Source organism: Pseudophryne corroboree, chromosome 6 (genome assembly GCF_028390025.1).
Source record: "Pseudophryne corroboree isolate aPseCor3 chromosome 6, aPseCor3.hap2, whole genome shotgun sequence".
Taxonomy (NCBI): Eukaryota; Metazoa; Chordata; class Amphibia; order Anura; family Myobatrachidae; genus Pseudophryne; species Pseudophryne corroboree.
The window spans coordinates 201,407,705-201,423,794 of NC_086449.1; the positions used below are offsets into that span (position 1 = coordinate 201,407,705).

Genomic DNA, 16,090 nt, shown 5'->3' on the forward strand with positions numbered 1-16,090 from the left:
TTCGCAGGAAAAGACTACCTCATACCCCAGTTTTGCAACCTGCACGCCCAGACGTTAGTCACCACAGGAAAGAAAAATAATCCTGATTCATGCCCCTTACATTATTTGTCATTTTTCCTCCTTATAGTAATGCCCAGTATACATTATGCCACATAATGCAATGGCCCTTAGACATTATGCCACACACAATCATGCACACACCGTAATGCCCCCGACACATTATGCCACACACCGTAATGACTGTGACACATTATGACAGGAATCGCAATGCCCGTTATACATTATGCTACACACTGCAATGCCCCTGATACATTATAGCACATACAATGTCTGTGACACATTATGACACACACCGCAATGACCCTGAGACATTATACCACATACCACAATGCTTGTGATATAGTATACAACACACCGTAATGCCTGACACATTATGACACACACCACAATGTCCGTGATACATTATGCCACACACTGCAATGACCCTGAGACATTATACCACATAGCACAATGCCCGTGATATAGTATGCCACACACCGTAATTCCTGTGACACATACTGCAATGCCCGTTACACCCTATGCCACACACCGCAATGCCCGTTATACATTATGCCACACTGCAATGCCCCTGAGACATTATACCACATACTACAATGCCCGTGATATAGTATGCCACACACCGTAATGCCTGTGACACATTATGACACACACCGCAATGTCCGTGATACATTATGCCACACACCGTAATGCCCATTACACATTGAGTCCTACAGTAAGGCTTCTAATTACTTTTAAATGACCTGCTCGTTGCCAGGGGTTTCATGCTCTTGGTTCCATGCACGGTGCCAGGGGTTTTCATGCTCAGGGTGTCATGCTCATTGCCAGGGGTTTCATGCACTGGGTGTCATGCTCGTTGCCAGGGGTTTCATGCACTGAGTGTCATGCTCATTGCCAGGGGGTAGTGCTTGTTGCTAGGGCTGTGCTCTCCCAGTGCCACATATGCCCCCATTGCCAGATATTCCCCCACAGTGCCAGGTACTCACATGCCCCCAGTGCCAAATATAGCCCCCCGCTCCCATGTGTCAGGTACACATATACCCCCACAGTGCCACATATGCCCCCAGTGCCAGATATTCTCCCACAGTGCAAGGTACTCACATGCCCCCAGTGCCAAATACAGCCCCCTTCCCCCCCATTGTGCCAGGTACACATATACCCCCCAGTGCCACATATGCCCCCCTCCCCCTGTGCCACAAATGCCCCCAGTGTCACATAAGCCCCCCTCCCCCTGTGCCGCATATGCTCCCGCGCTGTTTTGCATTGGAGGGACACGGAGGGCACAGCGCGCGCCTCTCCTGTGTCCCTCCTGGGTCTCCGGCGGGTCTGTTAAAGGAAGTGCCGGTTCGTGAGCCAATCAGAGCTCACGAACAGCACTTCCTTTATTAGACCCGCCGGAGACCCAGCAGGGACACAGGAGAGGCGCGCGCTGTGCCCTCCGTGTCCCTCCTTACAGCAGCGGAGGGAAGGGGGAGACCGCAGATTGACATGCGGATGCTCGTCCGCATGTCAATCTGCGCTAAATCAGTGGCGCCCCCGCAGCCCCTCACCCCCAAGCCACCGCGAGGGCTGCGGGGGCAGTAGTTATGCCACTGCCCCCCTGCAGTGCACATGGTTTTGCCCAACTGCTAACAAATTTGCTGCTGCTATCAACTCTGAATTAGGCCCAAAGTTGCTTGCTTTTTTTTGCTTTACTTACAAATCTTAATCAGGCCTATTGTGTCCAATCCTTCTACACTGGACTTGTAAATGAATCTATATATGTATTACGTGAAGACTGCAGGTTAGGTTATATTTCAATTCTAGCTGTTATAGAGCAAAAGTGCTGATTTTTACACATACTAAAATACTGCTACAATTCTAAGTGCATGCCGCTGAGCAATGAAGACATACAGGACATGTCACATATCAGCGTACAAATGACCAAGCTGGTGATTTTGATTCAAAGTACTATACAAAACTACAGTCCCACGTATCTAAAAGAGCAGCAACTGTAGTGTATGACACTCAATCTACAGCAACTGAAAGACATCAGAGGGTGTACGGTATGTGTAAGACAATGCAGTACTTGCAGTTGAGGAGGTGTGTGTGCGGGGTGTACCCTGCCCCTCCAGACTGGCTTAATATCCACAACAAACTGTTTGGGCAGGATGTAATGGATTCCGAGTTCGCATGACATGCTGGGTTGGGGCCGCGTTACCGGCGAGCGGGATCCCAGAGGTCAGAATACCGACGCCGAGCTCCTGGCCGCAGAATGCTGGCGGGTGGGCCGAGCGCAACAAAGCCCTTTGCAGGCTTGCCACGCTGCAGGCTGTGCTCGCCACAGGTTCTGTTCTCACTCTTTGGGTGTCGTGGACACCCACGAGTGGGAATAGTCCCTTCTAGTCGGCATGCCAGTGTTCGGGATGTAGGGGGAGGTTATGTGACTGTCGGTCACATAACTAAATCCCGACATGCCGTATGCCGGCCGAACTCTGACGTGTTTTAAAGGGGCATAACCATGCCTTGTAAATGATTGCCTTTAAAAAAACATCCGAGTTCGGTCGACATCCAGCACGTCGGGCGAACTTAGACTCCATTACATCCTGGACCACTCTAGAAACCCTTTCTCTAGCTCCAGAGCTGCTCCATACTGCTGCTCCAGGTCTATCTGCTTTTTAAAAGCACGTGATCTAATAAGGAACTACATTTTATTTGGGTTTAATTTATGTCAATCTAGTATATTTCATGAAACTACCCAATCAATAATAATTGGATATAAATGAACTAATACGACATTGCATTACAATAAGTTAGGCATGCAGATAGTGGGGCAGCTCCAGTAGCTGAGCTCCTGCTGCAACCTCCAAACCCCTATCCAACCGATAAGCTCCACTACCGTTCCAGATCTTGGAGCAGGTTCCTGGCTCCCAAGTCTGATTGCTTCTGAGTCACACTGTGTATAAGAGAAGCTGGCATTTAAGAGAGGCTCACGTGTCAGCAAAAGGCAGCAAACACATTCCTTCCGCTGATCCGCAGTTTGGAAGGGAACACAGCTCTCTGATAACACAGCGTGGGAAGTAAGGTCGACAACAGGAGTAATATGAACATCTGGATAACACATCATCAAGTCTCTAGCATTCAGTGCAGATATACTGTGCAAAATCAGTGACCTATAATTCCAATAAAATCATAAACCCTGATCTGCCCAAATCCAGTAAGGTGCTAGGTCACTGCCTTTGCCTGTGTCTATGACCCTTATGCACGTCATTTGCCAGTATTTCCATGGATCCGTCAAGGAAATATTTCCCTTGTAGCTGAAGAATAAATATGAAGGTGGTTAGAAACTATTAACTAGTGAGGAGGATTGTAGAGAAGATGTCGCCTCGTTGTCTTCTTCTGCATTGTCTAACTTCAAGATTTAATATGTTTGGTCTGGGTGGTTCGTAGCACCACACGACTGATCCATGATTTTCTAATGTCCAGGTTATAAACAGGGAATAAGCATTTTGGATTTTATGGTCAACACATATTTTTGGCCTTCCCAGCATTAAAATATCTTGAAACCCTTAAGAAGGGTAAGTGTGGGCGCCTTGCGCTTGCTCTGGGCTCTTGATGACTTCACTGTGACAAGTTTGGCTTGAGCCACAGAGGGAATCTCCTTGTAGCTAAGAGGGGAGAGGGTGTTGAGGGTAGGCATGCCATGGCGGCCGGAAGCTGCCGTGGAGGAGATAGGAGGTAGGCCAAGCAGCGCCCTCTCCTCACTGATATACAGTGGTGGCCTCATTGGAGCAGATCTTTCCGCCTCTCTCCGCACTTCATGTATAGCATCATAAAAAACCCGCTGCACCAACCGGAAGTCTAGGCAAGCAGAAACCTCCCGGAACAGACAGCCATGACGGGAGGCAAGAGCCGAACCATCTGCTATACTGACCTGTCTGAGAGAACAAAGAGATGCTGATTAGTTTATAGTGATATCACAAAGTGCACAGAATAAAGAATATAGAACTGATTATTGCCTGGAGGTCATCGTCACTTACTTTGGACAATATGTGTTAGCTTGGGAGAGTGTATGGTTTTGGCTTGGTGAATTTCCTCTTAACACACCAGTGAAATTAAATAACAGCACAGTAAACAGAGAAATGGCAAATATTGCTTAAATGAAGTAAAGATGGCTGTGGGTATGTCAAATACAAGAAGCCAAGTGAATAGGTCATACTTCCCATCCTTACGACCCAGTCAGCACAGAGCCCTCAAGTCATGGCTGCACTGATTTTACGGAATTATTAGGCTGCATCTCCATGCAAAATAGCAGCTTCCTCTGCATGCAGTCAGGTGGTACAATTTAATATGTGTATTTTACACATGGCATGAACACTAGACCAATTAAACGCTAGACCCAGGGAAATAACTAGGGGTGTGCAAGCAGTGACATCGCACTGAGCGCAGAGCTCTGGGGCCGCACTGTCGCTGCCGCAAAGCCCTTGCTTCTGGCTAGCAGGATTGCTGCTGCAGTGCCACCCGAAGCGTCCTTTGGATACTCCAGGCACTCACCCTGCAATCTGTACAGCTGCTCTGAGCGTCCTAAGGGTGCCCAGGGCAGTGCTGCCTTTCCCAGTGCTGGCGGCCTTGCCCCCTCTGCACACTGCCGTCCTGTTACACTGCTGACTGGACCACATAGATCCTACAAGTAATACACTATGTCATCTGTGTGTGACTTTCAGTGACAATTATTAAGCTCTTTAATTGACTTTCAACTGACAGTGAAAAAATCTGATTCAACATTTAGTGAAATAGTCTACTGCAGTAATTCCCTTAGGTCAGGAATGGGGAACCTTTATTCCTCCAGGTGTTGTTGAACTACACATCCCAGCATGCCCGGCAACAGTTTTAGCATGGCCATATAGTAAACCTGTAGCAGGGCATGCTGGTATGTGTAGTTCAACAATAGCTAGGGGGCCAAAGGTTCCTTATCCCTGCTTTAGGTAAATGATGGAAAGTAATCCATCACCCTCATATAAAACAACTTAGTGCACAGTAGATGTAGAACACATTTTGATACCTGCTACATGGAAGTGCCCCATGAAACTGAGAAAGGAGCCTGAAAGAGGCAGAGTGTTCTGTTACTGATAGAAGAGAGCAGAGATCCCAGCTGGACAGGAGGAGACAGAGGAGAACGTTAGAGGATCATGTGTTAATGTAATAAACTGGTATAGAGAAGGGTCTGGAGGAAAGTATAAAACGGACTTTGCAAAAGTGAAAAAAAAAATCAGAATAAAAACAGCCACCTTTCATCGAGTTTGTATTATGAAAGAACATTAGAACCACGTCTGCAGAAGACATAGGGGGTCATTCTGAGTTGTTCGCTCGTTGCCGAGTTTCGCTATATTGCGATTAGTCGCTTACTGCGCATGCGCAAGGTTCGCAGAGCGCATGCGGTTAGTTTTTTTTCTCAAAAGTTAGGTATTTTACTCACAGCATAACGAGGATTTTTCTTCGTTCTGGTGATCGGAGTGTGATTGACAGGAAGTGGGTGTTTCTGGGCGGACACTGGCCGTTTTATGGGTGTGTGCGGAAAAACGCTGCCGTTTCTGGGAAAAACGCGGGAGTGTCTGGAGAAACGGCAGCGCTGGGTGTGTTTGTGACGTCAAACCAGGAACGAAATTGACTGAACTGATCGCAGTGGCAGAGTAAGTCCAGAGCTACTCAGAAACTGCAAAGAAATTTCTATTCGCAATTTTGCGAATCTTTCGTAGGAGTAGGTCTGGAGCTACTCAGAAACTGCATGAAAATTTTTAGTAGCAGTTCTGCTACTCTTTCGTTCGCTATTCTGCTAAGCTAAGATTCACTCCCAGAGGGCGGCGGCTTAGCGTGTGCAATGCTGCTAAAAGCAGCTAGCGAGCGAACAACTCGGAATGAGGGCCATAGAGCAGAACATCCATTTACTGTGCTGAGAGCAAAGCTGCTGATTTGGAAAACACAAGCAGCAGAAAATCTCAGTGTAAACGTCTTTATCTTTGCTTTCAGCAGCTGGCACAAATTAGCAACAAAAGGATTAGTAGCTGCATAAATTTACTAAACATCCTCAACACTTAAATCTAATGCATACTTTCCCTTTAATCTATGACATTTTAAGTGCTGGATTTAATTGCAGTTTGCAGATAATGTTAAATCCGTCACTGCTTGAAACATTTTCTATTTTCTTCTTTTTGCAAAAATTGTTAAGCATTTTATTGAAAAATTGTACGTCTAGTACCTTACCCCATTTTATTTGCTCTTTGCATTTCATCAACACAGAAAAAAAACACTCTTTCAAGTATTGCTTGTTAAAGAGCTTCCCTGGGGTCAGCTGATACCCAAAGGATGGGGTGTGTGCCAGGTGTAACCAGTGGTGCAAGTAGAAAATATGTTTGACAGGTACTGTGCGCGCGTTCACCATAAAATGGGTGTGGCCAAATGCCACATGGGGTGTGGTTAATGAAAATGGGGGCGTGGTACACATATGGGGGGAGGGGCAGATGCACATATGACCCCAATAGTGCCAGATACACGTTGCCCCACAGTGCCAGATATACATTGCCCCACAGTGCCAGATACACATTGCCTCACTGTGCCAGATACACAAATGCCCCCCCGGAGTGCCAGATATACATTGCCTCACAGTGCCAGATACACATTGCCCCACAGTGCCAGATACACAAATGCCCCCAGAGTGCCAGATATACATTGCCTCACAGTGCCAGATACACATTGCCCCACAGTGTCAGATACACAAATGCCCCCAGAGTGCCAGATATACATTGCCTCACAGTGCCAGATACACATTGCCCCACAGTGCCAGATACACAAATGCCTCCAGAATGCCAGATATACATTGTTTCACAGTGCCAGATACACATTGCCCCCCAGTGTCAGATACACAAATGCCCCCAGAGTGACAGATATACATTGCCTCACAGTGCCAGATACACAAATGCCCCCACTGTGTCAGATATACATTGTCCCCAGTGCAAGATACAGAAATGCGCCCCCCCCCCCCCCCCCCCCAGTGCTCACCGCTGCTGTCCTTTGTGTGTGTGTGTGAGGGGAGGAGAGCGCAGCCTGTGCCTCTCCTTCCCCTCAGTTTCCGGCGGGTGTCTTAGTTCAATTCAGCGCCGATCCATGAGCCAATCAAAGCTCGCGGTCCGGCAGCCTTGGCTGCCGGTCTGTGAGCTCTGATTGACTCAAGGGTGGCGCTGAATTGAACGAAGACACTGAGGGGCAGGAGAGGCGCAGGCTGCGCTCTCCTCCCCTCACATCAGCGGTGGTGTGGCGGTGAGCAGCAGAGGGAGGGAGGTACGGAGCGGTGAGGAGCGGCGGCCTGTCGGCGTGGGTATGGCGTACCCACGGCTACATTCTTAAGGGTACGCCATACCTACCCGTACCCGCCCACTTGCACCGCTGGGTGTACCAATGGGAAGCACCAGATAACAGACAATGTGGGTCATTCTGACATTTTTCGCAGCACAGCGAACAGGTTACTACTGCGCATGCATATGCACCGCAATGCACAGGTGCGTCATACGGCTACAAAGCGGATCGTTGCTGGGTGATGGATTTAATGAAGAATCCATTCGCACAGCCGATCGCAAGGTGATTGACAGGAAGAGGGCATTTGTGGGTGTCAACTGACCGTTTTCTGGGAGTGGCGCGGTGAGCGCAGGCGTTTCCAGGTGTTTGGAGGGCAGATGTCTGACGTAATTCTGGGACCTACAATGCTAGATTCATCGCACAGGGTAAGTAAGTCCTACCCCGGTCTTGTTCTACACAAAACTTTTTTTGCATAGCAGGGCTGCACAAGCGATCGCAGCGTGCGATCAACTCGGAATGACCCCCTATGAGTAGAAAGGGACGTAACTAGGGGTGGGCAATCGGTACCACTACCCAGTGTGCAAAGTCTAGGGGTTGGCATTGTTGCTGCCCTGTGACACATACATATGGCTTGCATGGTGTCTGGAACGGGACTAGCACAGGGCGGATTACCAAAATGGGTGAAATTGCTAAAAAAAATATTATTGTATTGCTGCACCTATGCAGAGTCATAAACATGGCTCTGATGTGTACGCACGCCTCTGCATTGGCAGTATATGTGCCTAATATACTACAAGTCATCATCAATGTGTATTTGCACCTGCCATTTCGCATATTCAAAAGATACGCCTCCTAACAGAAGTATAAATGACCATAATTGTTACTCTGCATGAGCCACACCCTTACTGATGTTTGCCTATCTGGGAAGGCTCCATCTCTCCCCCATTCCGCCGCTCCATTTATAAAGTTTGATGCGTTCACGATGACTGCGGGTCTGCCACCGGGCATTAATGTACATTTGCTTTATGACCACTTTGCAGTGTGCCCATCCCCCCGCCCATCCCCTTCCACTGTGCATGAGCCCCACTGTGGCTTCTGATCAGTACACTTGCCCACACATCTCCTCTGTAGCCATTATACTGTGCTGAACGAAAATGTTGGCTGGTGCGGCTTAAACCAGCCTTAGTTCACTTCCCTATATATATAATGTTGCATTACCTCAAGACTCTCTTTAGCATCTTCCTAACCCATTGTAAAACATCAGACCAAATGACACTTTTACATTTGCATTACGTGTAGTAGTCAGACTATTTTTTTTTTCTATATAAAGCACAGATGTGTTTCTAAGACACACTTACATCACATCTACATTCACCTGAAAGGGATCTCTATGTAAAACAGTATGAGCTGCATATTCTTTACAAAACACAGGGTGCAGGCATGGAAAATGATGGAAATGATGAAAATGTCTGAAAACATTGTATTTTTATATTAGAAGACATTTTTTATTTTTTTAAAGAAAAAAGATGTTCATCTGGATGAAGCCTATATGTCAATAAGGAGCCTACAGATATAGCAGCGTGCGTAATGTTTGCAGAGGAGGATCCAGGTACACTACAGTTTATATCTAGCAAACAGCTAATATACAGCACATGTTGTACATATCTGGCCTAGAACGATCCACAAATCAAACGGCCCTGCAAGAAATAGTCAGTTCAGAATATTTACAATACTAGGAATTGCAGCACTTTCATATTATATCCTTTCAGTTTGTGCCATCTAATAGCAGAAATCCAGACTGCAGTAATCTCTTTAATCAGAGTCAACGGAACGTCTATGGATGTCTTAAGTGCACCCCTTTCAGCACACACCAACTTCTTTGGACACCGCACCTCTGCCTTTCCAGTATGGCACCTTAGGCAGCTGTGTAAATATGACTAACGCTGACCTTGTCTCTAACTCCTTAATCTATGCCTCACTGTAGCCTACAGAGAAATATAGACACTTAGAACCTGACTTTGAGATGTATACAATGCCAATATTTGGGCAAATGGTAAATGTTTTTCAAGTGTGCATGCTAAAAAGCAGCACAGTGCATGAATCCCATAGTGTATACGCACAGACTCGCAGTAACTATTGAGATTCAGAGAGACGTTACTGGTACTGGTGTAACCCCTAGGTGTACTTATACTGGGGTAAGGTTGAATTACTTCTAGTGCCTCCACCCAAACTTATTGAATATAATATAATATATATACACAGGTTGAGTATCCCATATCCATATATTCCGAAATACGGAATATTCCGAAATACGGAATTTTTTGACGGAGAGTGAGACAGTGAAACTTTGTTTTCTGATGGCTCGATGTACACAAACTTTGTTTAATAGACAGAGTTATTAAAAATATTGTATTAAATGACCTCCAGGCTGTGTGTATAAGGTGTATATGAAACATAAATTAATTGTGTAAATGTAGACACACTTTGTTTAATGCACAAAGTTATTAAAAATAATGGCTAAAATTACCTTCAGGCTGTGTGTATAAGGTGTATATGTAACATAAATGCATTCTGTGCTTAGACTTGGATCCCATCGCCATGATATATCATTGTGGTATGCAATTATTCCAAAATACGGAAAAATCCGATATCCAAAATGCCTCTGGTCCCAAGCATTTTGGATAAGGGAGACTCAACCTATATATCTATATTAATTGGGGTAAGTTTGGGAAAACCCCTTATATATAAGGTATTGATATTTGTACCACAATAATGGTTTACCTGAATTCCCTGGATCACGTTCACTCTTCTGAAATTCAAAGTAAGTGAAACACAATACCACAATGTAGGTAGATTTTAAATTATTTACTTCAGCATAGATTTCTACGTTTCAATATTTACACTGTAATAACAATTTACTTGTTTTTATCATGTCATTACTTAAATTCAATATATTACTTTACTTTTAACACCAGGGTAATATAACAGCTATATATATATATATATATATATATATATTAGGTTATACTATACTCAATACACTTTAACGACGGTACTCTAATACCATAAATAGTTTACGCATATATAGATAAATTATGCCATAACTGTAAGTAATATATTTGTATTGAATAGGTAACTGTAATATATCTACGACAGTCTCGTATATTATTTAGTCATATATATATTTATCCGTTGTCTTCGCTGGCCAGCAAGTTGATATAGTTTAATGAATAAATATATATAAATAAATATATATATATATATATATATATTTTAGGATGATGATGTTGTCTGCACTGAATTTATATCCTTTTCCAGTTTTAATAGGTTAGCAATTGTAGTCATATACAATGTGGTTGGAAAATCTGCTTAACTGAGCAATTGTAGCTAGCTCCCTCTCCTGCGCATAACAAGTTACACTTTTGTATCCATTTCTGATTTGTATCAATTGTAGATATTCCTAATGCACTGGCTTGAAACAGTAAAGTTCACCAGGTGGCACTCTTGCTCCAATTAATATCCTATATAGGTAGTAGAAGTCTGTATATCTGGGCAGTTGTCATATATATGTATATATGCTATTCACAGAGAATGTGGTTAAATAACATTATAATAATCCTCTATGAAGTTATAGCTGCTGCACCTCCATTGACTGTCCTGCTATACATTAGAGTTAGTACTGGTAATTATGCTCCCTCCTTAGGTAATGTGTTGCTGGTTGACAAATTACACCATCTGTGGAAAAAGGGATGCTTGACCCCAACTTTCTATAAATTAAGATAACTGGAAAGTATCTAGTCTAAACTGTTATTATGGGTACTGATGCGCTCCCTTTAGTGTATTATGGTGCAATGAATGGGGTGCAAGATTTACCAGACCTCAGACGTCTTCACTATAAGCTCCTGCTTATAGACATATGTTTAGGCAGTAAGCCACGCCCCTCTCTCTCCCATTGGTGAGCAGTGGAACGTCCGATCGTCCTGCAAGTTTCTGCTATACAGCTGATGTTCACAGCAGAGAATGTCACTGCAGGGATGTCAGCAGTGGATGCTTCAGCGGTGGCTTCGGCTAGAGAGTACCGGTATAGTTAGGTATGGGGCTGTTATCCACTCTGGCTGTCTTCCCTGATCAGGATAACCGCTGTCAGACACTCAGCTCACAGCGCTCCCCCGGCCAATCACTCTCCGCTTACAGCTCCTCCTTCCCGGCTAGCCGCGCCTCCCGATCTCCGTCTTCTCCCGGAACTTGCATCACTTAGTGGGGGCCGCCTCCAGCTTCAGTGCACTTCCGCCAGCTGTCGCTGCCTCCTCTCGCCTGGCGCACGCTGTTTGTTTACAGCTACTTCAGCGGCGCATGAGATAAGATAGCGGCGCCTGTGGCTGCGCACCCGGCAAGTCCCGATTCAACGGAGAGCTCCTCTATTTATACCCCAAGATAGGGTCGCGTGGCCCTGTTCCTTCCCGCTGAAGTCGCGTGAGTCACCTTTATACACATGTGCCTCGGTTCATTCTCTGACACTGGTCCTCCAATAGGTGACAAGGACCTCTCAATCCATCCCAATAGGCCATGGTCACCTCACAATTATACTGCATATAGAACAATACACACAAGTCTCTGTATGACACAAATGGCTTTACACCTCTATACCACTCTATGTATACTCCACAGCTGTATACCTATAATACATACTTATTCAACTATACCCATTTATAATTAAATACATACGCATATATGCACATGAATACTGATTTTGGTTAACTATACACATAAATGCATCAATAAGTTGATTCATATTCCAAAGTCCCTAGCACTGATATATATATATATATATATATCATAAATCACACAGATTTCGTAGAAAAGCATATAATGTTCATGCTACACTGGTGACACCTGCTGCATACCTCATGTGCACCGGAGACAGCCACACCCCAAAAGGGGCATGGCCTGTCATAAAGGGATGTGACCTCACAGGAAATCCCCCAGTTGCATCACCATGGGGGCATGTCCTACATCCCTGGAGATGCTGGCTGCCTTGGGAGACTGGTCTGCCTGCACTGCTGGCCCCTCCTCTGTGACACCGAGTGCTGCGAGAGAATATCACACTGCAGCACCCGGCTCCTGCCACTGCTGCAGGAGCCGGCACTTAAGTGTCACCCCCTCCGAGGGTGACACCCTGGTGTGGCCCGTACTCCCCACACCCCCATAGTGGCTGTGTACAAGTGTGCGTCTATATGTGCAAGGGGATGTAGTCAGGTGACCGGCGGTCTGGATCCTGGAGGTCAGCATACGATCCATGACACCCATAGAGTAGGAATAGAACCTGTGGTGAGTGCAGCGAGGCACCGAGCTCGCAAGGGGCTTCCTTGTGCTCACCCCCTGTTGGCATCCTGGTGGCTGGGATCCCAGCGTCTGTATGCTGACTGCCCGGATCCCGACCACCGGTCACCTGGCCCCAACCCTGTGCAAGGACTGGAACGTCCACTTTGTGTAACTTTGTGTAAATTTTAGATAAGACGGTTTGGGAGGGACCATGGCACTGGAGGTAGGAAGGGGGAAACAGCAGCTGCGTGACTGCCAATGGCTTCCTAAGTTTATTCCCCTGCTCCACTGCACTGGAGCAGCAGGAGAAGCAGGTTATTAGAATATAACACACCTCTTTTTCCCCTCTGTACTCAATAGCCAGTGTATTAGTTAAATTACCCACATCCCCCCAATCCCTCATAGTTCTCAGGTCTGCTTCCCACATGCCAACTTTTGGCATCAACTGCTGGTTTATATGGGTTGTTTTTTTTTTGTAAAATGTAACAAAAGCTTAACATCACACCTTAAATTGTGGCTTCTCCATTTTTTGGCAAAGATCAAGTGTCATATCATACTGTACCTTATATAATAAGAATTTACTTACCGATAATTCTATTTCTCGTAGTCCGTAGTGGATGCTGGGGACTCCGTCAGGACCATGGGGTTTAGCGGCTCCGCAGGAGACAGGGCACAATAATAAAAGCTTTAGGATCAGGTGGTGTGCACTGGCTCCTCCCCCTATGACCCTCCTCCAAGCCTCAGTTAGGATACTGTGCCCGGACGAGCGTGCATAATAAGGAAGGATATTGAATCCCGGGTAAGACTCATACCAGCCACACCAATCACACCGTACAACCTGTGATCTGAACCCAGTTAACAGTATGATAACAACGAAGGAGCCTCTGAAAAGATGGCTCACAACAAGAATAACCCGATTTTTGTAACAATAACTATGTACAAGTATTGCAGACAATCCGCACTTGGGATGGGCGCCCAGCATCCACTACGGACTACGAGAAATAGAATTATCGGTAAGTAAATTCTTATTTTCTCTAACGTCCTAAGTGGATGCTGGGGACTCCGTCAGGACCATGGGGATTATACCAAAGCTCCCAAACGGGCGGGAGAGTGCGGATGACTCTGCAGCACCGAATGAGAGAACTCCAGGTCCTCCTCAGTCAGGGTGTGCCCCTGACCAAGTAGCAGCTCGGCAAAGTTGTAAAGCCGAGACCCCTCGGGCAGCCGCCCAAGATGAGCCCACTTCCTTGTGGAATGGGCTTTTACTGATTTTGGCTGTGGCAAGCCTGCCACAGAATGTGCAAGCTGAATTGTACTACAAATCCAGCGAGCAATCGTCTGCTTAGAAGCAGGAACACCCATCTTGTTGGGTGCATACAGGCTAAACAGCGAGTCAGATTTTCTGACTCCAGTCGTCCTGGAAACATATATTTTCAGGGCCCTGACAACGTCAAGTAACTTGGAGTCCTCCAAGTCCCTAGTAGCCGCAGGTACCACAATAGGTTGGTTCATGAGAAAAACAGAAAACACCTTAAGGAGAAATTGAGGACGAGTCCTCAATTCTGCCCTGTCAGAATGAAAAATTAAGTAAGGGCTTTTACATGATAAAGCCGCCCATTCTGACACACGCCTGGCTGAAGCCAGGGTTAATAGAATCTTCACCTTCCATGTGAAATATTTTAATTCCACAGTGGTGAGTGGATCAAACCAATGTGACTTTAGGAAACTCAAAACAACATTGAGATCCCAAGGTGCCACTGGGGGCACAAAAGGAGGCTGTATATGCAGTACCCCTTTTACAAACGTCTGAACTTCAGGCACTGAAGCCAGTTCTTTCTGGTAGAAATTTGACAGGGTCGAAATTTGAACCTTAATGGACCCTAATTTTAGGCCCATAGACAGTCCTGTTTTCAGGAAATGTAGGAAACGACCCAGTTGGAATTCCTCTGTAGGGACCTTCTTGGCCTCACACCACGCAACATATTTTCGCCAAATGCGGTGAAAATGTTTTGCGGTTACATCCTTCCTGGCTTCGACCAGGGTAGGGATGACTTCATCTGGAATGCCCTTTCAGGATCTGGCGTTCAACTGCCATGCCGTCAAATGCAGCCGCGGTAAGTCTTGGAACAGACAAGGCCCCTGCTGGAGCAGGTCCTTTCTTAAAGGTAGAGGCCACGGTTCTTCCGTGAGCATCTCTTGAAGTTCCGGGTACCAAGTCCTTCTTGACCCATCCGGAACCACGAGTATTGTTCTTACTCATCTCCTTCTTATGATTCTCAGTACTTTTGGTATGAGATGCATAGGAGGGAACACATACCCTGACTGGTACACCCACAGTGTTACCAGAGCGTCCACCGCTATTGCCTGAGGGTCCCTTGACCTGGCGCAATATTTGTCTAGTTTTTTGTTCAGGCGGGACGCCATCATGTCCACCTTTGGTTTTTCCCAACGGTTTACAATCATGTGGAAGACTTCCCGCTGAAGTCCCCACTCTCCCGGGTGGAGGTTATGCCTGCTGAGGAAGTTTGCTTCCCAGTTTTCCACTCCCGGAATTAACACTGCTGAGAGTGTTATCACATGATTTTTCGCCCAGCGAAGAATCCTTGCAGTTTCTGCCATTTCCCTCCTGCTTCATGTGCCGCCCTGACTGTTTACGTGGGCGACTGCCGTGATGTTGTCCCACTGGATCAATACCGGCTGACCTTGAAGCAGAGGTCTTGCTAAGCTTAGAGCCTTGTAAATTGCCCTTAGCTCCAGTATATTTATGTGGAGAGAAGTCTCCAGACTTGATCACACTCCCTGGAAATTTTTTCCTTGTGTGACTGCTCCCCAGCCACTCAGGCTGGCATCCGTGGTCACCAGGACCCAGTCCTGAATGTCGAATCTGCGGCCCTTTCATAGATGAGCACTCTGCAACCACCGCAGAAGAAAACACCCTTGTCCTTGGAGACAGGGTTATCCGCTGATGCATCTGAAGATGCGATCTGGACCATTTTCCCAGTTGATTCCACTGAAAGGTTCTTGCGTGAAATCTACCGAATGGGATCGCTTTGTAAGAAACCACCATTTTTCACAGGACCCTTGTGCAATGATGCACTGATACTTTTCCTGGTTTTAGGAGGTTCCTGACTAGCTCGGATAACTCCCTGGCCTTCTTCTCCGGGAGAAAACATCCTTTTCTGGACTGTGTCCAGAATCATTCCTAGGAACATTAGACGTGTCGTCGGAAAAAGCTGCGATTTTGGAATATTTAGAATCCACTCGTGCTGTCGTAGAACTACTTGAGATAGTGCTACTCCGACCGCCAACTGTTCTCTGGACCTTGCCCTTATCAGGAAAGCGTCCATATTTCTTTTAGGAAGAATCATCATTTCGGCCATTA

General features: G+C 46.1%; 1 protein-coding gene across 5 annotated transcripts in view; it reads right to left on the bottom strand.

Moving 5' to 3' along the window:
- Positions 1–1,538: 1,538 nt before the first annotated feature.
- Positions 1,539–16,090, bottom strand: part of RASL12 (RAS like family 12) — a 219,731-nt gene continuing 205,179 nt past the window's right edge. For 4 of the 5 annotated variants that reach the window (XM_063925632.1, XM_063925634.1, XM_063925633.1 and 1 more), the window contains exons 6-7: positions 5,099–5,188; positions 1,539–3,974 (exon numbers count right to left, since the gene is read on the bottom strand). In XM_063925632.1, coding sequence (XP_063781702.1) covers positions 3,587–3,974; positions 5,099–5,188 — 478 coding nt within the window. In that variant the 3' untranslated portion in view covers positions 1,539–3,586. The remainder of the gene's footprint in view (positions 3,975–5,098; positions 5,189–16,090) is intronic. The other variant, XM_063925635.1, reaches the window with a different exon arrangement.